This window comes from Aquarana catesbeiana, linkage group LG13 (genome assembly GCF_042186555.1).
Source record: "Aquarana catesbeiana isolate 2022-GZ linkage group LG13, ASM4218655v1, whole genome shotgun sequence".
NCBI classification, from domain to species: Eukaryota; Metazoa; Chordata; class Amphibia; order Anura; family Ranidae; genus Aquarana; species Aquarana catesbeiana.
In genome coordinates this window covers 29,598,344-29,624,575 of record NC_133336.1, presented here as the reverse complement: position 1 = coordinate 29,624,575, position 26,232 = coordinate 29,598,344, and the positions used below count along the sequence as shown (strand labels likewise).

The following is a 26,232-nucleotide window of genomic DNA, read 5'->3' as shown; positions in this document are numbered from 1 at the left end:
GTGCCACTTCACGGCTCCCTAGTGTACTGCAGTCTTAGCTCTCTAATCTTTGAGAGTCTCCAAAGTTGGAGCACATTAATAATGGATAGATGGAGGGAAGGTATGCCTGGAGAGAACCCACCCCTCTTTAAAGGTATAGGAACACACTGGACACCCAGCAATAATAGCACAATGACAGCAAAGGTGTCCAGTGCGCCCCCTCACCAAACAAGAGTACAAATAAATGCCAACTGCCCCAACCTATAACTGGCCTTTACAGCAAGGAGCCCATGGAAGAGTGACACATGTTAAAAAAAAAAAAAAAAAAAAAAAAACCCACCAAAGAAAAATTCCCAGCTCACTTGCCGGCCTGCAACAAACCAAATTAACCTAAGCGTTCACGTTAAAACCAGGGGTTTAGTTTGCACACATTTGCAAATATATTCGTAAGTTGGAGCCACAAATCTCTGTACACTCATGATGGAGCACTGCGGGGACAGATCTCCAGAGGGTTATAACAGGCACGCTGCCTACACAAGGAGGTTAAAGTAGAATTATAGGCAAAACATTTTTTTTTTTTCATTTTGGATAGAGTAAGTAACCCCTGTAAATGTTTATTTTTGCCATCTTTGCCCCATTGGGGAGATTTACCTTCACTTCCTGTCCCATAGCCAAACAGGAAGGGAGAAGAAATCTCTTTAAATTAAGAGCATCTCTTAGGGAACCCCAGGTCACCAGAACTAGTGTACCCATTGGAAGATTCCTCTTTTCTGGGGACAACTCAAAATTTGGGTTTTTCTTTTACGTTCACTTTTAATGATGATGGTAAACAGGACAAATGGAGAGGGTGAGTCTCCTTTTAACGGGGACACGCAGCAATGAAAACTGACAGGGATTCTAATCCGTCTATCCAAAACAAAAAAAAGTTTTGCCTTTTGTTATACTTAAAGTGGAGGGCCACCCTAAAAAAAAAAAAAATTGCACCAAAAATCTTAAAAAAAAAAAAAGTGAAAAAAAAACCAAAACATTTACTTACCTGAAACCCTTGTTGCTAGGCAGTCTTCCTAATCTGCCTCTTCCTATTCCGCGGCGTGTAATGCTGCTCGATGAGCGGCCCCGTTGCCTTCTGGGAACTGTGTGTGTCCTCCGAAAACCACGGGGCCATTCACAGAGTGCCACGCCGCTCGCGCGTGCACAGTAGGAAACTGGCAGTGAAGCTGCAAGGTTCCACTGCCTGTTTCCCTTACTTAGGATGGCGGTGCCGGGACCGGAGAGCCGAGGGACGGGTCGGCCTCGGGCGGCCGACGTCGCGGGCACCCAGGACAGGTAAGTCTACTTATTTAAAGTCAGCAGCTACAGTGGCCGGAAACCCGCTTTAAAGAGAGCTGGGCCAGGTAGGAGAGGGAGATGTGCACCCCTGAATCCTGCACGTAGCGAACCCCAGATACAACCGGCCTTCTTGAGGGCAACCATACTCCTGATGCAGCCTGCAGTGAAATGGAGTTTGACACCCCTGGTCTTTTTATGCTATAGAATTAACATTATACATCATTGAAGGTGAGGATGCAAGTTAAGCATGCTTTCTATTTTCATGCAACGTCCATATTATGTTTTCTTTGCTTCATTCAATTCTCTATTCCTTTTGAAAGTGCTTTCAATTCTACAAATCCATTTTGTCTTTATAGCTGACATACATAGCCCCTTCCGTGTGCCTGCCAAACACTCAAAGCTTGAGGTCGACACACATAATCTGTCAGCATCTGCTACAACAGTGGACCAGAGGCCTGCTGCCCAGACAGTGCATACAGAGAGGATCCAGCTGTGCCCTTTGGAGACTGAAGAAGATGGGCAAGAGTCTGGGATGGAGCTTAAAGTCCGGAGAAGCTCTCTACCTGTAGAGGTGACTAGGGGAACACTGAATCCTCTGGATTGTGATTACAGCCTGACGGAACAGGATCCCCGCTCTCCCTGTAACACGGTACGAACACAGCGGTCTTTGTCGCAGAGGTTCAGCACTATCAGCAATGAAGAATTTGACCAAGTGGAGGTGAAGGCCATTAGAGTGAAGAAGAAGAGAAAGAAAACACAAGGTAAAGTACACTGGTGATGTTCAAGCAACAATAACCCTAAACAACCAAAGACAGCTGACATTTAGTGGACTGACACAGTCCTAAGTTTAGGGGAATCCAAATCGGCTGCCTCAGGCATCACCATTTCATGCAGACTTCAGAGTTGGTTTACCAACACAGCTTGCTGGCACATTTTGCTGTATTCACCAGTCAAACTGTGATGCTGTTGCAGTGTGCACACATCCATAGGCAGTTCATACAAAGATGGTACAGAATGTGCACAGGGAAAGAGCAGAAAAAATAAGAGGGAACCATATTTTTAACAACCAAATTGCAGTTGTGTATTGCTTTCAGTGTTAATGTTTACTTTGGTTCAGCTTAGACAAATCTAAGCATGCATGTGCCATACCTGTGGGATCCCTGGAGAAGATGGAAACCACTGTGGTATGCACTGCTACTACAGTGATCTCTATTAACTTATGGGTCCCTTCCTGAGTAACTGTCCTGCATTTTGAACACAGGAGGTCACTCACTCAGCATGCACACCTTTTAAGAGAACACTTTGCATTCTCTCATTTAATGTAAAGCGTTCCTTGATTGCGCAAGGTATAGATTGTGATCTCGCACTCTCCACCTCATCCAATCAGGGAAACGTTGCATTTACTGAGAAAATTCAAAGTGCTCTTTTGAGGGGCACCTGTGCCAAGTGAGCGACCTCTGTTCACCAAGTAGTAGAGCAGCCGCTCAGCATGGGATCTGGAAGCTAGCGGCAATCCCTGTAGTAATGTTGCGTCTTTCAGTGATTTACAGTTTCCACAGGTATGGCACATACAGGATAAGAGAAAGAAATGACACACCAGCCATGTGCATTATCCTTTGGATGTAAATTTAATAAAATCAATAATGAAAGGGAACTACTCACAACAGTTGTGGAAGGTTTCACAGTGTAAATGGTGATCGACCAGCAGCATGCAGTCTAGGATAAGCGGAGCCCTCCAGAGGTCACAGAGGAACTCACAGGGATCACTGCTAGTTGACACGTTTCGAGGGGAACATCCCCTCTTCCTCAGAGCTCAGCAGTGAAACCTCCTTCAGCAGTCCCCATACATCTATGTGTACCCACATGCACCTTCCGTCAATCAGAACGAATACTGAAGGCCACTCCCTCTTGCGTCCCCAACCCAGTGGGTGGTCCAGAAAACAGTAAATAATAATAAATAATACATTTTATCATTTTTTATTATTTTCACCATTTACACTGTGAAACCTTCCACAACTGTTTGTGAGTAGTTCCTTTTTATTATTGATTTTAATAAATTTACATCCAAAGGATAATGCACATGGCTGGTGCGCCCTTTCTCTTTTCTTGACTATTAGGATTCCCCATCCTTGAGGGCAGCAAGGCCTGTGGCTTTACATTACCTGTCTGGCTATCCACTTGTGCGCAGGAGCGTTCTTTTTTTCTACTATCATGGCACATACAGGCTTATATTGGTCCAAGCTGGACCAATGTAATGATGCAAAAATAGCCATGCCTAAGTTTAAGGTTTTTGTGAGAGTTTATTGCCGCTAAAAAATGGCATGCAGCTTTGTGTGTGTGTGTATTTTTAATTCTATTTATCCCTGTGCATCTAACTGTGTTTTGGCCTCATGTTAACATATAATAATAGCTGAGCAACTCTGAATCTTAACACCGTCTTTCAGCTTCTATGATACAATAGAAGTTTGTGCTGCATGAAAGCATTGTGGCCAGTCAGCATGATATAACAGAGGCCCAGGCATACCATACAACTGTCCCTTGTGTTGAGTCCTGAACACCACATCTTGCAGTGCAAAAAAGAGGTCAAAATCCGTACTGGATTTTATTCGTAATTGGGAAGGGGGAGACTGAAAATGATGATGGTTTATTTTTTTTATTTTTTTTTATTTTTTTTCTGTCCTGGCAAATTGAGGAGAATCTCCCCAACGGGGTCACATGACGCAACAAAAACCTGACCGATTCTTTAGCCCTTCCCCACTCTAAAATCTAGTTTTGGCTAGAGTTGGGCTTTAAAATGAACCTGTTTCCAATTTCGAATGCCATGTAAAGGTGTTGCATGTTTTACTTTGCATTGGCGACAGGGTTGCTTTAACCCCTTGGCGCCGATGTAACAGAAATATGCTGCCCCACTGGACTGGGCTTTTATTCCGTGGGGCCACAGATTTGCGCATCTCCCTTTTTGTGCTGGGAGCACGTAGCACGGCTAAGGACACACTTAACCCCTTCATCGCCCCCTAGTGGTTATCCAGTTCCCTGCCAGGGTCATTTACACAGTAATCACATTTTTATAGCACTGATCGCTGTATAAATGACAATGGTCCCAAAATAGTGTCAAAAGTGTCCAATGTGTCCGCCATAATGTCGCAGTCACGATAAAAATCGCAGATCGCCGCCATTACTAATGAGGGGAATAAAAATGCCATATGCGTTTTTTTTTGTTTTTTTTTTAACAAAAATATGTAGAAGAATACATATCGGCCTAAACTGAGGAAAAAATTTAGTTTTTTATATATTTTTGGGGGACATTTTTTATAGTAAAAAGTTTAAAAAATGCTTTTTTTGTGGGGGGAAAAAAAGGACGTAAATTTTGTTTGGGTACAACGTCGCACGACCGCGCAATTGTCAGTTAAAACAACGCAGTGCCGAATCGCAAAAAGTGATCTGGTCAGGAAGGGGGTAAAGGCTGGTTTAAGTGGTTAAACCAGCCTAGGTGCCCAGACTGTCCAACCCACAAGTACATTATTATAAGCATAAACGCATAACATCCCACAATGGTTCCATAATAAGGTAAAGTGGGCACAATATTGATCGCATCTCCAAGAGATGATCAGACAGGCAGAAATAATAGGCAACTCAATTAACAATGGGAATTCACAGCTGGGAGAGGCACACAATGGGAGAAACCTGTGTAATCTGTCCACTGGACAAGTAATCAGAAGACAAACAATGTTCTGGCAGTCTGAAAAGGTGGAATTAATTTATCTTCATAGAATTCTTGAGGAATATTGTTGATAAATATTACTGTCCTAAGTGGAGGAGCCTCTCCAACTCAGTCTGCAGGAGAGCCACCATATTTCTTCGGACCAATAACCTGTAAAATGAATTGCACCGTTTCATCCACTCCAGAAGGGAAGCTTTATTGTCCTTCTTCAGAGAAGCGATCCAAGCCTCGCTATCAGCATCCATTAGGCTGTTGTCCATTATTATAGAATGATCTGCTCTCTCCATGGGTCATAATCGGTGGGTAGGAGGCTTGCCCCTAGTCCCCTCCAAAAGCCTCTGTCAGATATTAAAAAGTCTCCAGCAGGTTGCAACCTTCCAGATGGTCAATGGTGAGCAAGCCCATCCATATGCATGTGATGTAAGGTGCTTGAATCCAGGAAAGTTGACCAGGGGAGCACCAGGAAGAGCCAGCAGAAGCAGCAGAGTGTGTGTGTGTGTATATCACATGGATAAGAACCATTGTAGACAGCAGGGAAGTAGTAGCAGACTCACAAAACGGCTGTGATGTCATGTGTGATAATGATGGGTGTGGTTATGCATTTTGGGGTGTGGCCTTCTGTCAATTGTTTGACCGCACCCATCGTCACACACGTTTTTTAAAAAAACAAAAACTTATTTTCCAAGGGACTACTTTTCCTCATGACAAACTACTTGTTCTGATAAAAAATATCAACCCTTTTTTTTTTTTTTTTTTTTAATTACAGGGGTTCTTTTAGGAATGTCTGGGGCTTTTAAAAATTTTTAAAAACAAATAAAAATAGCTGCTTTATAGCGACTGTCTTAAACCTTTAATGTTTGTAACATCATGCTGTTTATCTCCAACACCCCTCCCTGCCTGTCACCGCACCCGGGGACCAGCAGGGAGGGGAGAGACCGTGCAGAGTAATGAGGACCGATTGGGTGCTGGTCAGGAAAGGGGAGTGTCAAGAGCTTAATGTTCAGCAGAAGTGCATCTGCTGAGCAAGTAAATGGGGCGCCCGCCCCAATGGGGGGGGGGGAGACACAATTCCTTCAGGATACCCTCGCACACAGAAGCACTTGGGTGCTCAGTACAAGCGCATGCTGATCTGCCAAATCAAGCTCCGGTGTTTTCTCAGTTAGGCCCCGTTAACACCTGGACATTTTGGGATCAAGGCAGAATCGCTGTAGTTCTGCCTGCGATCTCAAAACTCACTACAATCACAAAACGCAGGTCCAGGTGTCATTATTTTTGATGGCACCCTAAAACATGGTGTGGTTTGGCCGTGATTGTCATTTGATTTACTGTGTGGCCAATGGCATCACGTGAAGCTTTTCACCCAAAAAAGGAGCAGGAACTTCTTTTGGGCGACGAGCTTTAAGCGTTGAAATTGCAGAGCGATAAATCGCTTGACAATCGCATCGAAACCACGCCACGTTTTTAGGTGCCATTGAAAATAATGGCACATGGACCTGCGGTTGTAGTGCATTTTGTGATCCCAAAACGTCTAGATGTGAATGGAGCCTAAAGGGGCTGCTTCCGGCAGTAGTGCTAAATGTGGGAAAAAAAAAAAAAACCCCACCTGCCAAGCACTCGGCGCTGCATGTCCAAGCGATATAATTTGTGCATTCTTGTGTTAAGTGGTGGAGGTATCTGAACAGCGGTGATCTCTTCACAAATGGCAGTGAAGGAGGTGGAGGTGGCGTGGACTGGATCAGAGGGTGTTAATGAGAGTTATGAATTCTGTTTTAATAGTGAAAATTTTATAGAGAGCAAAGTCCTGCAGGGATTAAGTTTTACCCCAAACTCACTCAAGAGCACAGCTATGTCTTTTGAGATTTCCGATGTCGTCTGTTTCCCGGGGTTGTAGCGGTTGGGTCAAGTCTGTGGGTCCCGGGAGGATGGGACAAGCTGTTGTAGACAGAAGTGGCCAGGTCAGGGCTAGATAGGATAACTGTGTGCTGGCTGGAGGGTTATGGGGTTTGTCTCTTTTTTTTTTTTTTTTTAATATCCATAAAGCTATAGGGGTCCCATAAGTGGTATGTTATTGGTGTTTTTTTTGTTTTTTTTTCAGAATGGATAACTGGAATTTCTATCTTTGAAGCTTTTATGTTCTGGGATCATTTGGGTGCAATATCTATGATCTTTATACACCAAAAGGTGGTGATGTTGCTCTGAGTGAATCTCTTGTGTGAGACTTGTATAGTATCAAAGCTACCAGTTAAAGTGGAGTTCCACCCAAAAAATGGAACTTCCACTGATCTGCTTCCTCCGCCCCTCCAGTGCCACATTTGGCACCTTTCAGGGGGGAGGGTGGAGTGGGTACCTGTTTTTGACCGGTACCCTTCCCCACTTCCGGGAGGCGGCGCCGTCCCTCGGAAATACAGCCCCCCTCCTCCTTCCCCTGCCGCCGGGCCAATTAGAAAGCACTAACCACTTGGCCTCTGTGTTACCCAGTGCATTACTAAAGGTATTCCCATCAGAGATAAGGAGGTCCTGATTTAGTAAAATAGAGCTTTAGCTAGCCCTCATTTAGAACAATGGTGCCCAGTTCCAGAGACCAACCCCTATAAGAAAAGATATTGATAAGATGATTCCAGAGATGAGCAACAAAAATGGTGAAAAGTCTGAAAGATGAAGCATATCTGTAGCAACTGCAGGAACATAATATGCACAGCATGGAGGGAGGACAGTAAAAGGGGGGGGGGGGGGGGGCACAGACATGATTAATACCTTTTTAAATAGGGGTGTGAAAAAGGTTAAGCAGGGCAGTGTTTTCAATGTGAAGTTAAGGTCAATTACACAGAAGTATTGCTAGCCCCAATCATTATGCCCATATTCTGCCTCCTGGTACAAGACTTCTGCCAATCCCTGTAGACCAGCAGAGGAGACCATCAACAGTCACCCACCATAGCCAAGCAGTCCTCCCCACCAGATCGGGGCAGGAGGAGAGTTAATATAGAATATCAAAGTATCTCTTAGAACGGGACTTTTAAAAGGCAACCAAAGAAAACAAAAATATATTATAAAAATTGATTTTAATATCACTTTACAAACTCCTCACATGAGGCACATGTTTGTCTTTAAACATTGTGTCAAAATTGTTCAAGATAAAGCGCAAAACATAGAAGAAGTGGTGATACCCAAAACCATGAATGATCAAGGTTCAATAACAGCAGTACATGGAACGGGCTATCCATAGCCATACTTCAATAACAGCAGTACATGGAATGGTCTATACATAGTCCGTTCCATGTACTGCTGTTATTGAACCTTGATTCTTATGGGCTTTTTTTTTCTTAAACAATTTTGACATAATGTTTGTTTTTAAACATGTGCCGAATGTGAGGGTTTTTTAAAGTGATATTAATAAAATCAACTTTTATACTGTATTTTTGTTATCTTTGGTTGCCTTTTAAAAGTCCCATTCTAAGAGATACTTTAATATTCTATGCTAATTACAGGGATGGCAACCCTGATCCAGCACTTATGAATTACCGGTAATACTGTATTCGGAGGAGAGTTAATAAACCTGTAATTAATCAAACAATGTTGTTTTCAGGAGTTTTTAACTTTCTAGTGACTACTAACACATGCTTATAGAATCGTGTTACTAGGGGGACTCGCAAAGATTAAAGCTTAGCCATACACAGGTTGAAATGAACCCGTTGCCATCTGGCCTATGGCTGAATGACGTTGGGGCTGGCCTCTCGTCAATCTCGGTCGCTGATCAGTGTACCGGCCCGCTGCCGGTACCATGGGACCGCTGTAACCAATCACAGCAGGTAGCATGGCAATTGTAAACAACAGATGGCTTTCTTTCATGCTATCCATTGTGTTGTTAGCTGTGATCGGTCAATCTGATCACATGGTACACACAGGGCCAATCACAGCCCATCTGTGCCATGTGATCGGCTGTTGCCAATCACCGCTAAGCACAACAAAACAAACCTGAATTAATCTGTTTTCATTCAGTAAAATGCTTGCTTATCGCAACATAATACACTGCTATAAGCAAACATAATGTGTAAAGAAAAGAAAATCAAAAAAATCGTGATCACTTCCCCAGAGTAGTACAATGTTACTATAGTAACTAGGGTTTTCCCGATACCACTTTTTTAGGACCGAGTACAAGTACCGATACTTTTTTTCAAGTACTCGCCGATACCGATTACCGATACTTTTTTTTTAATGTCACGTGACAGTGTTTTGTTTTTCTTTTTTTTTTTCTTTTTTTTTTTTAACAGTGCTTGCTTTTTTTTTTTGGGGGGGGGGGAGGGGGTGAACGTTGTATGTGTGTGTTATTTTTTTTTTTTTTTTTACAATTTTTATTTTTTACAATAATATTTCTTTTATTCTTTATTGTTTTTTTTTTTTTTTTTTTTTAATCAGCCCTTTTTTGGGGGCTTTGGTGAGATATCAGGGGTCTTAACAGACCTCTGATATCTCCCCCTTGAGACAGAGAAAGAGACAGAGGATAGAGAATCCCCAGTCCCTTTCTCTGCAGCGTCAGCTGCACTGACAATGAATGGAGAGAAGACAGCAGCTTCTCTCCATTCATAAACTGACACATCGTAATCACAGAAGATTACAATGTTTCAGTTATGTGAATGGACAGAGTCAGCTGACTCTATCCATACACAAAGGAAGGAGGAGGGGGAGGACGGAGGAACTGAGGGGGAGAACGGAGGGGACAGATAAGAGCAGAACGGAGGGGACAGATAAGAGCAGAACGGAGGGGACAACTGAGAGGGACAGAGGAACGGAGGGGGCATGGAGGAGGATGCAGTGACAGTCAGCGGTGAGCGATCACCGCTGTATGTCACTAAAGCTAGTGAAAGCCGCTGGGGGAGAATCTTGTAACTCCCCCACGCGCCGATCACAGCTGTCCTCTAGGTATCGGGGGAGGCATCGGGAGCATTTGCCCGAGTACAAGTACTTGGGCAAATGCTCGGTATCGGTGCCGATACCGATACTAGTATCGGTATCGGGACAACCCTAATAGTAACATTATATTGCTCTAGTTAAAGTGTTAAAACAGATCGTAAAAGAAAAGTAAAAATTTAAGATTGTGTGTTTTTTTTTGTTTTTTGTACTCTCACTAGTCAGTGTACCTGATCACCACCACACCAGTTATGATGACGCTGTACTGCACTGGAGACTGTGTGTGTATGTATATATATATATATATATATATATATATATATATATATATATATATATATATATATATATATATATATATATATATATATATATATATATATATATAGTGTGTGTGTGTGTATAATGATTATATATATATGTGTATGTATGTATATAGTGTGTGTGTTTCAAAAAAATGTTTGACACGGAATGACAACTTCAAAAAACTCGCCATGTCTCTAACTAAATACCTTGGACTGTCTACTTTCCAAAAAAGGCTCATTTGGGGGTATTTGTACTGTCCTGACATTTTTGGGCCTCAAGAAATGAGATGGGCCGTCAGTACATCAGGACTGATCAATTTTCAGATCTATCAGGATTGATCAAGTAAAAAAAACAATGGTGAGTAAATACCACCAAAAGAAAGCTCTATTTGTGTGAACAAAATGATAAAAATGTTAGTTTGGGTACAGTGTTGTATGACCACGCAATTGTCATTCAAAGTGCGATAGCACTGAAAGCTAAAAAAAATGGCCTGGGCAGGAAGGGGGTAAAAGTGCCTGGTATTGAAGTAGTGTTTGGCCCGCTTAAAACAAATATGTGAATGTTTGTGAAAAACGGACACGTATGTCCTATTTACATTTTTATTTATTTTTTTTTTTTTTCTAGTGTAAGGCGAAATTGAATAACTTTTTTTTGTAGTGTTGATGCCTGTTGTCTGGAGCTCTGCTGCCATTCATGATGAATTATTGCATCAGGAGATAAATACTGTGTTTTGATTTGTGTGTATATACATACGATTTCTTTTTTGTTAAATGTATTTGTTTTTTTTCAGACAATGGGTCCAGGAGCCGTGTTGGTTCTCTTGAGAGTACTCCCAGTGTAGACAGCCCACTCTCCCTAACCTCATACGTTTTTTCCGGAACGGCGAGTCTACCTGGCAGCCATGCTGATCACTTGAGCTCACAGGAGAGCTTGGCAAGCGGCAAGGGCCAAGCTGAGGATAACACATCAGGCGTCTTCAGTGCCCCACAGACTGACTCTCCGATTCTCGACATCGACAGTGAAAACAACTCCTGCAGCGGAGAGGAGAAGGAGTTGGTAAATGAACAGATTAACGATGCCACAGCCAATGAAGCTTCAGCAGATTCTCCAGCTAATCTAGAAACTGTTGAGGAAGTGGAATCTTTGTCTTCAACTCTCTGTACAGGTTCTGCGCCGGAGGATTTGCTCCTCAGTGTATCTGAGCCTCTTCCGCTAAGGGAGACCGGAGAGATTACCAGCGCAGGCTCTGCTGAACTGTACCACTTCTCGAAGGGGAGAAAGTCCTTCGATTCTCAGACTGACAACAGTGACACACTCGAGGACGGACAACAAGTGTCAGACACCCAGTGCCACATACCCCCAAGTTCTATTGGGGCCAGCATGAGTAAAAGTACTCACACCTTTACCAGTGACCCTCTACAGGTTATCAAAATCAGCAAGCTGGAGAGAAACGACCAAGATCAATCGCTGGCATCCAGCGACGATGAGGATATCTATGGCCACCGCATCCCTCACTCTTCCTCGGACGCCAGCGTGGCAGAAATGGCAGTTTCACAAGAGCTCACTCGGTCCATGCAGGAAGAAAGCATGTTACTGAAATCAGAGCAGGTGAGGCTGGCACAATGTGTTCTGGGGGAATTGTATAATCTGAGCTTTCTACTTCGCTGAAAATGTATATGGAGATCTAGAGTTCGGTGGTGCCTGTGCAATCAGTTCATTACTTAAAGTGATACTAAAGTCTAGTTTCTTTGTAATTATAAAAAAAAGTTATACTTTGCTGCTCTGTGTAATGGTTTTGCTCAGAGCAGCCCAGATGCTCTTTTCAGGTCCCCTGCCGACTCTCCTGGCCTCTTCCTCCTGCCAAGTGCCCCCACAGCATGCAGCTTGCTATGGGTGCACCCGAGGCAAACCGCTGCTGTGTGTCCATTTAGACACAGAGCTGTGGCTCGCTCCCCCTCTCCTCACTGGCTCACTGACTTAGACAGCAGCGAAGCCAATGGCGCCCGCTGCTGTCTGAGCCAATGAGGGAGAGTCCCAGACAGCACTTGTGCAACGTCATTGGATCGAGATGCGGGGGTGCTGCTGCACACAGAAGGTTTTTTTTTTTATCGTAATGCATTAAAGTTGAGTTCCAGCGTGGTGTTTTTTTTTTTTTTGTTTTTGTTTTTTTTAAATCACCCAACTGGATCAGTGGTGAATGTAGGTTTGACAGCCTTGCTGTCCCTACTGAGCGCGCTCCCATCTTCAGTGTGGGGCATCTGAAGCTCACTGGTATCTTCTTCTGGGATACTCCGCTTTAAGATTAAAAAAAATAAATAAATCTTCTGCCTTTACAACTGCTTTAACAATAGATTTTTCTTTAAAGCATTCTCTGCAATAGCAGCCCCCCCCCCCAGCAGTCTCTGACCATCTCTTGTAGCATCTCTATTGTCTTTGTCATCTCATGTTGCATGTCTGCAGCTTTTTGTAGCATTACATGTACTGAACACTGCTGACCTTTTCATGTCGAGGGCAAAACTTGAGGCCCCCCATATCAAGAAAGTTGACCACCCAGGCTGCTGAACTACAGCCAGCCCTTCTTTACTGGGCCTGGGCCCCATCAGTTCCAAAGGGGGCCCGGGCACTTGTTGAGCAGGAGGTCCGGCTGTACTGTCTTCTTGCAGACACTGATCCTCTTCTGCCTCTCCCTGCTGGGCTGCCAGCTTCTCTTCTTTTTTTCCCCCTCCGGCTGCACTGCAGGTGGATTGGTTCTAACACATGCACCCCTTCCATCTGCTGTTCAGATCCCCCCCTGTGTGCCCCTTTCCCCCGCAGCGCTGCCAGCTTTCCTCCTCTCCCGACGGCAGCTGCTGCAGGCACACGGGGGATGTTTTACGATGAGAGAGCAAGGGAAGGGGCCAGTAAATATACCGGTCATTTTACTGGCCGCTTCCTTTCCTGAAGGAGCACAGTGAGCAATCGGTACCTATCACTCCTGTGTCCATTCATCACTGTTTACTATGCTTCAGTTTGTGAATGAGCAGGAAGCTTTGGAGCTCTTCTTATTCATTCATCTGTGCAGCTGAGGCTACAGAGAAAGGGACTGATGAATCTGTCGGTAGCTTTTTTGGAAGGGGGCCCTGTGAGGTATACTGTATAGGGCCCCGTGTTTTCTAATAGCAGCCCTGTTTACCACTTGTGTAGTTTGTGTTTTTTTTTTTTTTTTTTTTCTGACTTGTGTCATTTGTTATTTTGGCAGCTTGCAGAGAGTTGGATGGTTTACTCGGGGCCGACCAGTGGCATCCTCAGCTTGGTTGTGTCAGAGAAATACATCTGGTGCTTGGACTACAAAGGGTCTTTGTACTGCAGTTCCCTGCCTGGAGCCGGTCTGCGCTGGCAGAAGTTTGAGGATAATGTCCAGCAGGTGGCAGTCTCTCCCTCAGGTTGGCATTTCAGTAATGGATACATTGTAACTATATTCATGACATTTCTACTTGATAACTACAGCGCAATTTCCTTCCCATTGTTGACAATTGTGTCTGAAGTTTCCTTGTTGCAAAAATAAATAAATCATCTATGTCGAAACAGATTTGTTAATCTTGAAGACAGAATAGGTCTAGCATTTTTGTTGATTTGGCCAAGTTTATTTTTATTTTTTTCTTCCCTGCCTAATTCTGGTTATAAATGGGGTGTGTATGTATATATGTGTGTGTGTGTGTGTGTGTGTGTGAGATATAGATTATATAAAGTCAGGTCCATAAATATTGGGACATTGACACGATTCTAATCTTTTTGGCTCTATACACCACCACAATGGATTTGAAATGAAACGAACAAGATGTGCTTTAACTGCAGACTTTCATCTTTAATTTGAGGGTATTTACATCCAAATCAGGTGAACGGTGCAGGAATTATAAGTTTGTATAGGTGCCTCCGACTTTTTAAGGGACCAAAAGTAATGGGACAATTGGCTGCTCAGCTGTTCCATGGCCAGGTGTGTGTTATTCCCTCATTATCCCATTTACAAGGAGCAGATAAAAGGTCCAGAGTTCATTTCAAGTGTGCTATTTGCATTTGGAATCTGTTGCTGTCAACTCTCAATATGAGATCCAAAGAGCTGTCACTATCAGTGAAGCAAGCCATCATTAGGCTGAAAAAACAAAACAAACCCAACAGAGAGATGGCAAAAACATTAGGTGTGGCCAAATCAACTGTTTGGAACATCCTCAAAAAGAAAGAACGCACCGGTGAGCTCAGCAACACCAAAGAATTCTTTCCCTGGTGAAGAAAACACCCTTCACAACAGTTGGCCAGATCAAGAACACTCTCCGGGAGGTAGGTGTATGTGTGTCAGTCAACAATCAATAGAAGACTTCACCAGAGTGAATACAGAGGGTTCACCACAAGATGTAAACCATTGGTGAGCCTCAAAAACAGGAAGGCCAGATTAGAGTTTGCCAAACAACATCTAAAAAATCCTTCACAGTTCTGGAACAACATCCTATGGACAGATGAGACCAAGATCAACTTGTACCAGAGTGATGGGAAGAGAAGAGTATGGAGAAGGAAAGGAACTGCTCATGATCCAAAGCATACCACCTCATCAGTGAAGCATGGTGGTGGTAGTGTCATGGCGTGGGCATGTATGGCTGCCAATGGAACTGGTTCTCTTGTATTTATTGATGATGTGACTGCTGACAAAAGCAGCAGGATGAATTCTGAAGTGTTTCGGGCAATATTATCTGCTCATATTCAGCAAAATGCTTCAGAACTCATTGGACGGCACTTCACAGTGCAGATGGACAATGACCCGAAGCATACTGCAAAAGCAACCAAAGAGTTTTTTAAGGGAAAGAAGTGGAATGTTATGCAATGGCCAAGTCAATCACCTGACCTGAATCCGATTGAGCACGCATTTCACTTGCTGAAGACAAAACTGAAGGGAAAATGACCCAAGAACAAGCAGGAACTGAAGACAGTTGCAGTAGAGGCCTGGCAGAGCATCACCAGGGATGAAACCCAGCGTCTGGTGATGTCTATGCGTTCCAGACTTCAGGCTGTAATTGACTGCAAAGGATTTGCAACCAAGTATTAAAAAGTGAAAGTTTGATGGATGATTGTTAATCTGTCCCATTTACTTTTGTTCCTTAAAAAGTGGGAGGCACATATACAAACTGTTGTAATTCCTACACCGTTCACCTGATTTGGATGTAAATACCCTCAAATTAAAGCTGAAAGTCTGTAGTTAAAGCACATCTTGTTTGTTTCATTTCAAATCCATTGTGGTGGTGCATAGAGCCAAAAAGATTAGAATTGTGTCCATGTCCCAATATTTACCTGCATGTCCCAAGGCATTGGATCACACAGAAATGTCACCTGGTATTTGAACTTTACAGGCATTCTGGCAGATTACTCTGTCCACATACTGGGGAAGATTTAGGCTCGGTTCACACTGCCGCGACTTGAGATCTCACTTGTGAGACCCAAAGTCGCATGACATGTGAAATCCAAAGTCGGTCAATGAGAGCTGTCTTAATTAGCACTACTGAAGTTGCTCCGACTTTAGAAAAGGTTCCTGTACTACTTCAAGGTGACTTCTATCCGCATTGTGCCCACAGACTTTAACCACTTGTCGCCCGCCATATAGCAGAATGACGGCGGTAAAGTGGTTTCAATATCCTGACTGGGCGTCCTATGACGTTCGCAGGATATTGAGCCGCTGCGCGCCCCCGGGGGCGCGCATCGCGGCGATCGTTGTTGCGGGGTGTCAGTCTGACACCCCGCAACACCGATCTAGGTAAAGAGTCTCTGACGGAGACTCTTTACCACGTGATCAGCCGTGTCCAATCACGGCTGATCACGATGTAAATAGGAAGAGCCGGTGATCGGCTTTTCCTCACTCGCGTCTGACAGACTCGAGTAGAGGAGAGCCGATCGGCTGCTCTCCTGACAGGGGGGTCTGTGCTGATTGTTTATCAGCACAGCCCCCTCGGATCCTACCCAGGACCACCAGGGAAGCCGCCCAGGACCACCAGGGAAACCAGCCACACTGGACCACCAGGTATGCCCCCTAGACCCCCAGGGAAATACTAATCGGTACAAAGGCAGCTGCCAATCAATGCCCAGGCAGCTGCCTGTCAGTGCTCACTCCAATGCCTACCACTGCCAGTGCCACCAGGGATGCCCATCAGTGCCACGTATCAGTGCCCATCAGTGCCACGTATCTGTGCCCAGCAGTGCCGCCTATCAGTGCCCATCAGTGCCACCCATAAGAACCCATCTTTGCAGCCTTTCAGTGCCCATCAGTGTCGCCTATCAGTGCCACCCATGAGTGCCCTTCAGTGCCGCCTATCAATGCCCATCAGTGCTGCATGTCAGTGCCCGCTCATTGGTACCACCTCATCGCTGCCGCCTTATCAATGCCTGTCCGTGCCGCCTTATCAGTGCCCATCAGTAAAAGAGTAAACTTACTTATTTACAAAATTTTTAAACAGAAACAAAAGCAAATTTTTTAAATTTTTTTCTAAATTTTCAGGGTTTTTTATTTGTTTCCCAAAAAATAAAAACCGCAGAGGTGATCAAATACCACCAAAAGAAAGCTCTATTTGTGAGAACAAAATGATAAAAATTCAGTTTGGGTACAGTGTTGTATGACCGCGCAATTGTCATTCAAAATGCGACAGCACTGAAAGCTGAATATTGGTCTGGGCAGGAAGGTGTATAAGTGCCCTGTATTGAAGTGGTTAATGAAAGTTGCCTCCAAGTCTGATCCTCCTCTTAATTGATGTGATTGGATCGGACATTACAGGAAGACTACCCAGGCATTCCCTGAAGTCGCTTCAAGTCACACTGATGTAGCCTGGTACTTACACTGTTAGTCATGACACTTTTAGGTTGCGGCAGTGTGTCGGAGTTTTCTGAACACTGTGTTGTGGGGTTCAGGTGCGAATACCAGTGTCATTGCTTCTAAATCCCACATGTGTTCAGGATTTCAGCACAGGTTACTCTCCTACAACAGGAGTTGACACCCTTTATTTACTATGTATTGGCCAGCACTGAAATTGCAGCTGTGACAAAAATCCATTCCTGAGCCGTGCAAATTTGCATCAAAGGCGTAATTCACACCGGACATGTGTGAACAAAACCTTAGTAAATCTCCCCCACTGACTGTGTAGACCTTCTCATGTGCTAAGGCACCAATAGCCACACCACCTGCTGGCACTCCGCATCCTGGAAGTAAGGGGTAGGAGCAAGCTTTTCTAGATTCGCCAGCTATTGGATCAGTAACTTTTCTCAGACAACCCTTTGTGTACATTTTTTTTTTTTTTTTTTTTTTTTTCCCCCTACAAGTTTAAAAGTCATAATCCTTCAGTAGGTCTTTAGCTATTGGTTTTTATACCCAGAATATTATCACCGTAAACTGGCAGTTTGTCACAAAAAAGATGGGTGGGCATAAATCTGCCTTTTTTGTACTTACTGTTTCCTGTTTTTTTTCAATCTGCTGGAATATTTGCCTGTGGCATTCAGTGGAATGCAGAGTATTTGTGGTACACCTGATCTTTTCATCTGCTCCATAACAAAGGATCTGGTGTGAGATTGTGGGGTTGCGTTACCAAAACTTTACCTAGTGCAAATTCTGCTGCAGCTCTGCATAGAAACCAATCGGCTGCCAGGTTTTATAGTCAAAGCTTAATGGAACAAGCTGAAGCTAGAAGCTGATTGGCTACCATGCAAAGCTGCACCTTATTTTGCACTCTCTGGTTCTGTTGGAGGCAGGCAGGTTATTTCAAGCAAAGGAAGAGCATCATTTACTTTTATTGGACTATTATAAGCAGGCTATGGGCTCTTCTCTCACCCTGTGCTAAAAAACAAAGCTATTGGTCTTCGTGCTATGTGCACTTTAGAGCTCTGCTGAGGTGAGCTGGGTTGAGGAAAAAAGAAAATTTGGCAGTTTGACTGCACAGTCACTGTTAGCTGAAATGTAAGACGGGCCTTTTCATTGTATCATTCAGTCTAAGGCCCCTTTCACACTGGGGCGGTAGGGGGCGTCGGCGGTAAAACAGCGCTATTTTTAGCGCTGTTTTACCGCGGTATTCGGCCGCTAGCGGTGCGGTTTTAACCCCTCCGCTGGCGGCCGAAAAAGGGTTAAAACGACTCGTATAGCTGTCCCATTGATTTCAATGGGCAGGAGCGGTTTAGGAGCGGTGAATACACTGCTCCTTCACCGTTCCAAAGATGCGGCTTGCAGGAGATTTTTTTTTTCTCCTGCCAGCGCACCGCTTCAGTGTGAAAGCCCTCGGGCTTTCACACTGAACAAACAGCAGCGGCTGTTTAGGGGCGGTTTGCAGACGCTATTTTTAGCGCAATAACGCCTGCAAACCGCCCCAGTGTGAAAGGGGCCTTATGATTGATGCTGCAGTGTGAACACACAAGACATTCAAAACGTGACAATGACAAATATAAAGCCAGAGGAAAAACTGGATTTTTATTTTTTTCCAAAATTCTTTATAATTTTGTATGAATGAAGTCACATACATATAAAGAACAGGTCATCGTATATGATGCACAATAAGCGCACAGAAATATCTAGACATATCAGACCATAGCAATTTTAGATAATCCTACCCAAACTTAGTTAAGATGTCTTTTTGATGGTTGGTATAGACAGAAATCGGGAGGTCATGTCTATTGCCCTTCTGAGGGGAGAGTTGCTAAAACTGGTGTACACAGAATCTGGTACAGCTGTGCATAGTAACCAATCGGCTTTTAGGTTTTAGCCCCGTTCACACCGGTGTGATTTGTCATGCCAAATCGCATGACAAGTCGCACCCCATTGTCAGCAATAGGACTGTTCAAATTGCCATGACTCATGTCGCAGCGACTTTGAAAAGGGTTCCTGCACTATTTTTTGACGATTTCATTGCAACTTGCATAGACTTCTGTTGTATGTAGTCGCAAAGCCGCAATGAAATCGGCAGTGCAAAGCACACTGATGTGGGACTTAGAAATCACTCTGAAGTAGTGCAATTTCAAAGCCGCACTGGTGTGAATAGGGGCTAATTGTCAAAGCTTAATTGAACAAGCTGAAGTTAGAAGCTGATTGGTTACCACAGCTGCACCAGATTCTGTGTGCACCAGTTTTAGTAAATACCCTCCCCTGTGACAATCTTGCTGATTGGGTTTTTATCGTGTTTTTTTTTTTTTTTATCCTTTTTCTTTCCTCAATTTTTCCTTTCTCCCCCCACCTTTTTTTCCCTTCCCTTTTTTTTTCCCTTTCTCTTTTCTTTTTCTTTTCTCCTTTTTTTTTTTTTTTCCTTTCCTTCTTTCTTCTTTTTCTTCTTTCTTTTTTCTTCTTTCTTCTCTTTCTTTTTTCTTCTTTCTTCTTCTTTTTTCTTCTTCTTTCTTCTCCTCTCTTATTTTTATTTTTTTAATTTCTATTTTTTTTTCTTTCCTTTTTTTTTTTTTCCAAAACAAAAAACACAATGGTATTAGAGAAGCAGCATGTTACATGCTCTGGTTTGAAAAAAGGCACACGTCCACCCAGTTAAAGCAATAGAAGAGGGGGGATCCAGTTTGCTCCAGCAGGGGAAAAAACCTTCCTGATCACTTGAGAGGCAATTGGATATTCCCTGTATCAACTTTACCTATAAATGCTAGTATCCAGTTATGTTATGTGTATCTAGGAAAGAATCCAGGCCTTTTTTATAACAATCTACTGAGCTAGTCAGAACCAGCTCTTGAGTGAGTCTATTCCACATTTTCACAGCTCTTTCTGTGAAGAACCCTTTCCGTATTTGGAGTTTAAGCCCTTGTTTACACTGAACGCAGGTTTGAAACCGTGCGAGTCCAGCTGAACTTGCATGATTTCAAACCTGCATTTCAGTGTGAAGTTGATTTGAAAGACATCTCTGCGGGTTCATGCACAGATGTCTATTGAAATCGCCCCCCAAAGGCGCCAAAAGTAGTGCAGGAACTACTTTTGGAAATCGGTGCTGCAAAGTCGGTATCGCACCAATTAGGACAGTGCTGTTGCCGGGCAATAGGCTGCGATTTGATATGTCAAATTGCACCGATATGAACAGGGGCTGAATCTCTTTTCCTCCAGATGTAAAAAGTGCCCCCTTGTCCTCACCGCCATGTTCACTATATGCCGTGTTGACCGTATCTCCCCCCTCTCCCCCGTTCTGAAAATGCTAATTGCCTGGCTGTTACTCTGACCCTTTAGCTTCAATCATTTTAGCTACTGACCTGGAAAAAGTTCAGAGATCGACTTCTGACATACCTGATCTGTATTTGGTTCTTGTTCAGTGGCTCAGAAAGTAGCCAGAGGAGACTCCCTTACCTTACTACAAAGTAATGGCAGCCTCATATTCTTCTAATCACCTTCAACACACACGTGCTGCAGGGTGAATAGAGGCACACCTGAAAGCCACAATAATTCTGTGTACACTTTCCAATGTAGAAGTGGTAATGGCTTCTATTCAGAGATTGCAGGAAGTACTGGGCATGGAGACAGAAGGATTCCAATAAAACTCCCTATCTCATTCAAGGAAGTAGCCAAGCCTCGGATGTCTGCATCACTTTCCCGCAGAATAATGTACTTTGCATTCCGAAATGTTCTTCAACATTGTGTTTGTAACCAAATTAAAATTCATATATTATTGAGCACCTTTCATATCGAGACAACATTACAAAAAGTCAGCGCTATGAATACACTCCCAGAAGGTGAGTTGTTGACCCCGCACTTCAACTATAAAAAAAAAAAAAAAACACAATCAGACTGTATTAAGAAATGTGCAGATAAAAAAAAAATCCTTACAGCCATTGACAACAAAATTGTGTGCAGGCGCATAATTCGTTTTGTTTTGCTTTTTCTTTTTTTTGTTTTTTTTTTCCCTGTGTAGAGGGAGGGGTTACCGCTTTCTCTTTAAAGGAACATCAGATACTTTGGCTTCACATGATTTAACTCGATTATCGAAATCTGTGGCATACACATCTTACAAATTTCCACAGATCAATGTGGGTCCTCCTTTGGCCCTCATTTAAAGGTTAAGTCCACCTTTGGGAGCATGTTACATGTTCCACCCATTTTTCGGGTGGTACATGTAACATGTTCTCAATGCTGCAGCCACGTGTGTGTGTGTGTGTGTGTATGTATGTATGTATGTGTGTGTGTATATGTGTATATATATATATATATATATATATATATATATATAGTGTATAATTTATTTCCCCCACAAAAGCTGTTACCCTCAAAATTATACTTTTTTTTTTTTGTTTTGTTTTTTTGATCCCCAGCTACTCAATTCAGCTGACGATAGTGCTTTTCCATACTTGGATGCACTGCATAGGTGTGTGTGCCTGGGCACATAATCACACTGTGTAGTGCAGCCCCCCCCCCCTCCATCATGTCTCCCCATCCCCCCGGAAAGCACTGCCCGCTTCCTTCCTCTTCTCTCCCTCCGGCTGCTGCAGGCACACAGGGAAATGTTTCAGGATGGAGAGAGGGGGGAAGGGACTAGAAAATACGTCATTTACTGGCCTCTCCCTTTTCTGAATGGACACACTGAGTGATCGGCACTGATCAATCACTGTGTTCATAACTGAAGCATAGTAAACGGTTTGCTAAGCTTCAGTTTGTGAATGAACAGGAAGCCGTTCAGCACAGAGCACAATCCGTCCAGTGCAGGTGAGGCTGCAGAGGAAGGGACTGGGGAATCTGTCCTCAGTCCCTTTCTCGGTTTCAAAAGTGAGACATTAGGGGTCTCTTTAGACCCCTGATATTTCACCAAAGCACCCCAGTCGAAGTGCCTAAATAAATTAAATAAATATTGAAAAAAAATGTAAAAAGTAATAAAAATATATTTATGTACATACACACACTGACACAAATCTATCTAGATATACATATACACACGCACCTATGATGTACTGGGTATTCCCATTGCTGCACCAAGCAGTGCAGGAGCAATGGAAAGGTAAGTATATGTTGGAAGGGTGGTAATTAAGACATTTGTTACCCCGACGTTTCATATTCCTGATATGTGCCTGCTGTACCATGTACTTGTATGAGAAAGTCTCCTGTTCTTTTTAATACTTTTTTTTTTTTTTTTGTTTGTGTGAAATCTCTGGTGTTCCTGCCAGTCTCTCTACTTTCCTATTGAAAACTGACCACACTAAGCAGGAGAGCACACCATGGTCAGTTGTCTAGCTGTGCTGCAAACTCAGCCTGCTCTCCTCCAATCATCAGACTTGTCCTGACATGCCCTCTGCTGCACAACCATTCACTGGGAAGCTCCGTGTGCTGCAGCTTCTCCTCCCTCCAGCTCTTATGCAGCTGAGAACAGAGAGAATGTAATTACTTATACAAAAGGGGAAAAAGGTGGTGTTTTTTTCCTACATCTATACAAAAATGTTTAGACTTTCATTTCTATTTTAAGCTGGGTAGTTTTACAAGGTGATTGTTTACAGTCACTTTAAGTCAAACCTTGTGCTTGCCCTGAAATGGGAAAAACAAAGCAAAAGTTTGCTTTTAGTGAAAAAATAAATTTTGTATTAGTCATTCAGAATTCACCTTTCATTGGCCTTGTTACAGTAATCTAAAGTCTGATAAATTGCTATGATTTTACTACATTTATATAATCCTTGCTCATTAAGACTCTCTAATGGAATAAGCCAGCAGTACTTTTAGTATGCCTCTGATCACAGTAAACTTTCTAGAATGGTCATCTTCTCCTTTGCAGCAGCAATAAATGGCATCTGTTTAACATCTACAGGAAATCTTCTTTGGAAAATAGAGCAGAAGACAGACAAGGCCTTTGCTTGTGGGAAGGTAACAATAAAAGGGAAGAGGCACTGGTATGAGGCCTTACCTCAAGCCTCGTTTGTTGCTCTGAGCGATGACACTGCCTGGATCATCCGGACAAATGGAGACTTGTACTTACAAATAGGTGAGTGTTATCGCCCATCACTGTGTAGCCTTTGTCATTGTGCCAATGTTACAGAACTCATAGAATACACCCTGCTTTGCACCGACCAGGGCTTGCAGTGTGTGTGTTAAACACGTATAGGTTGGACTTGATGGACTTGTCTTTTTTTTTTTTTAACCTCTACTATTATGTAACTTATATGTTTGTGGGTGAAGAAATGGTGTTTTTAGGTGTCTGTTTTGGTGGAATGACCAAAAGACTATGAATCTGTTTGACTTTGCTCCTCAGAGTAATGGAGTAGGTCTCGGTAAATATTATCGCTGTTCTACGTATTTTTTTTTTTTCTAGGTCTCAGTGTGGATCGCCCGTGTGCCAGAGCCATAAAGGTTGACTGCCCATGCCCGCTGTCCCAGATCACAACCAGGAACAATGTGGTCTGGGCCCTCACTGAACAGCGTGGCCTTCTGTATAGAGAAGGAGTCAGCAGCTTCTCTCCAGAGGGAGAGGTTTGGCAATGTGACCTTATCAGGTAAGCAGGAGTGGAACTGTCCTTTTTAAAAGAGAAGTAAAGTTTTTTTGGTTTTTTTTTTTTTTTTTTTTTTGTTTTTTGTGTTTTGTTTTTTTGTTGGTTTTTTTTTTTTTTGGAATCATACTTGCCTCAGTGGATGCAGCATCAGTCCGATTCTGCATCAGTCCTTCAGTGCCTCTGCACTGAGAATCGAGTGATCAAACACAGACGATTGCTCGGTTTTCACAGCTCCCCGAGCAGAAAGCTGTAGACTGTAAGTCACAGCTCTCTGCTCTGCTCCCTCCTCGCTCATTGAAGGACTGTGGAAGGGGCGGGGGCGGCCGGTTCAGGGTCTCAGCGGCTCGCTGAGAGCCGGCTGTCAGTCCAGGCACCTGGCGGACCCCAGCTCTGTGGTCGCGATGACGCGGTGCCTGGACTGACACAGCAGTGACCTCAGCAGAGAGCGGACTTCAGCCCGCTCTCTGCTGAAAACTGGTCACAGCAGTGCAAAAGGCACTGCACTCCTGTGATCCATAGATGTACAGCCAAACAAGCTTTGGCTAGACTTCTTTTTTAAGCGTGGCTCTTGTTTGTTAGGACTAAAACATACCTCATTGCCCTATTTGTATAGACTGAAAACCCCTTTTGCAGTCAAAATGAACCCCTGATAAACCGAGGAGATTAATAAAGTGGAATTTTACCCCCTTCCTGACCAGAGCACTTTTTACAATTTGCGCTGCTTTAACTGGTAATTGCGCAGTCGTGCAATGCTGTGCCCAAACAAAATTTGCGTCCTTTTTTTTTTTTCCCACAAATAGAGCTTTTTTTTGGTGGTATTTGATCACCTCTGCAGTTTTTATTTTTTGCGCTATAAACAAAAACTGACAATTTTGAAAAATTTTTTTTTTGCTATAATGCATATCCCAAACAATTTTTTAAGAAAAACTAATTTATTCATCAGTTTAGGCCGATATATTTTCTTCTACATATTTTTTGGTAAAAAAATCGCAATAGGCGTATATTGGTTTGCGCATAAGTTATCGCATCTACAAACTATGGGATAAATTTGGGGACCTTTTTTTTTTTTTTTATTTTAATTTGTTTTACTGGTAATGGCGGCGATTTGCTTTTTTTTAGAATTGCGACATTGCAGCAGACAAATCTGACCCCAAATGACACTTTTTGGGGACCAGTGACATTATTACATTGATCAGTGTTAAAAAAAAAAAAAAAAAAGCACTGATCAATGTAAAAATGACACTGGCAGGGAAGGGTTAACACTAGGGGGGGCGATCAAGGGGTTAAGTGTGAAACATGACAGAGATCACTGTTCCCGATGACACACATACATATGCAGTTCCACGTTCAAGTTTGCGGGGACCGTGGACATGCTCCCATGGCGTGCGCCCGCTATCCTACTTTTACAGACTGATGTACAGGAACGTCAGTTTGCGCAGGAGAGCCATTCTGCCGACGTATATTGGCGTGAGCCGGTCGGCAAGTGGTTAAAGGTGGATAGTCTCTCAGAAAAAAAAAAAAAAAAATTCTCCCAGTCGCAAATATATATTAAAATAAATCAACTTTATTTACGTGTAAATCTGAAAAATAGAGGGTCACAAAGCCCCCAGTTATATGTTGACTTTGAGACATAACCCCAATAAATTCTTACACAGCCATATGGCTCTTTAGTACATTTAATGCATTTTGCTCAAAATCCCTCTGCTCTGTGTGTACGTATATGTAGTCCGCACATCCACCTTGGTAGCATAACAGATGAAAACTTTGCTATTGTATATGTTTTTTTTTTGTTTTTTTTTCTATTTGTGTCAGCAGAACAAAACTGCTCTATTTTCCCTGAGGAAGTCTTTTGGCCGACACGCGCTAGGACTTTCCACTCATCTAAACCAGCTTTTGAATTGCTTTTCAACATCTCCTAAGCCAGAGTAATAAGAATGGGTGTTATATTTTCATTCCACCCTATGGAGGTTGTTGCTGGTTTGATTGAATGTACTAAATATCTACATGACTGTGTGAGGATTTATTGGGGTTATGTCTCGATGTTGACAGTGTAATCTTATCTGATATTTGATTGATTTTAGGCAAAACTGGGGGGGTTTTGTATCCCTCTATTTTTAGATTTACATATAAATAAAGTTTTATTTATTTTAATATATATTTGTGGCTGTGAGGATTTTTTTGAGCGATCATCCACCTTTAAAAGCCTACTTTATTCATCTCCTTGTTTTATCTGGGGTTAATCTGGTCTATTATTCATTAGAAATGTGGTGGTATTTTGCTGGTTTTACCCTTAACATTATCTAAATTGTTTTTTGTTTTTTGGTTTTTTTTTTTATTATTTTATTTGATTTTTTTATTTGATTTTTTTTTTTTTGCAGTGAAAGACAAGCTCTAGAACCAGTGTGTGTGACACTGGGTGACCAAGAAACGGTTTGGGCCCTGGATGCCAGCGGTAATCTGTGGTTCAGGACTGGAGTGACTTCTAAGAAGCCACAAGGAGAAGATGACCATTGGTGGCAAGTAGGCATTTTATCTCTCTCTTTTTTTTAATTAAT

The 26,232-nt window shown here is 43.0% G+C and overlaps 1 protein-coding gene across 2 annotated transcripts in view; it reads left to right on the top strand.

Moving 5' to 3' along the window:
* Positions 1–26,232, top strand: part of TECPR2 (tectonin beta-propeller repeat containing 2) — a 110,363-nt gene that overhangs the window by 40,242 nt on the left and 43,889 nt on the right. For both annotated transcript variants that reach the window (XM_073610554.1, XM_073610555.1), the window contains exons 8-13: positions 1,665–2,069; positions 11,031–11,848; positions 13,479–13,662; positions 22,999–23,172; positions 23,500–23,680; positions 26,056–26,197. In XM_073610554.1, the coding sequence (XP_073466655.1) occupies positions 1,665–2,069; positions 11,031–11,848; positions 13,479–13,662; positions 22,999–23,172; positions 23,500–23,680; positions 26,056–26,197 (1,904 nt within the window). The remainder of the gene's footprint in view (positions 1–1,664; positions 2,070–11,030; positions 11,849–13,478; positions 13,663–22,998; positions 23,173–23,499; positions 23,681–26,055; positions 26,198–26,232) is intronic.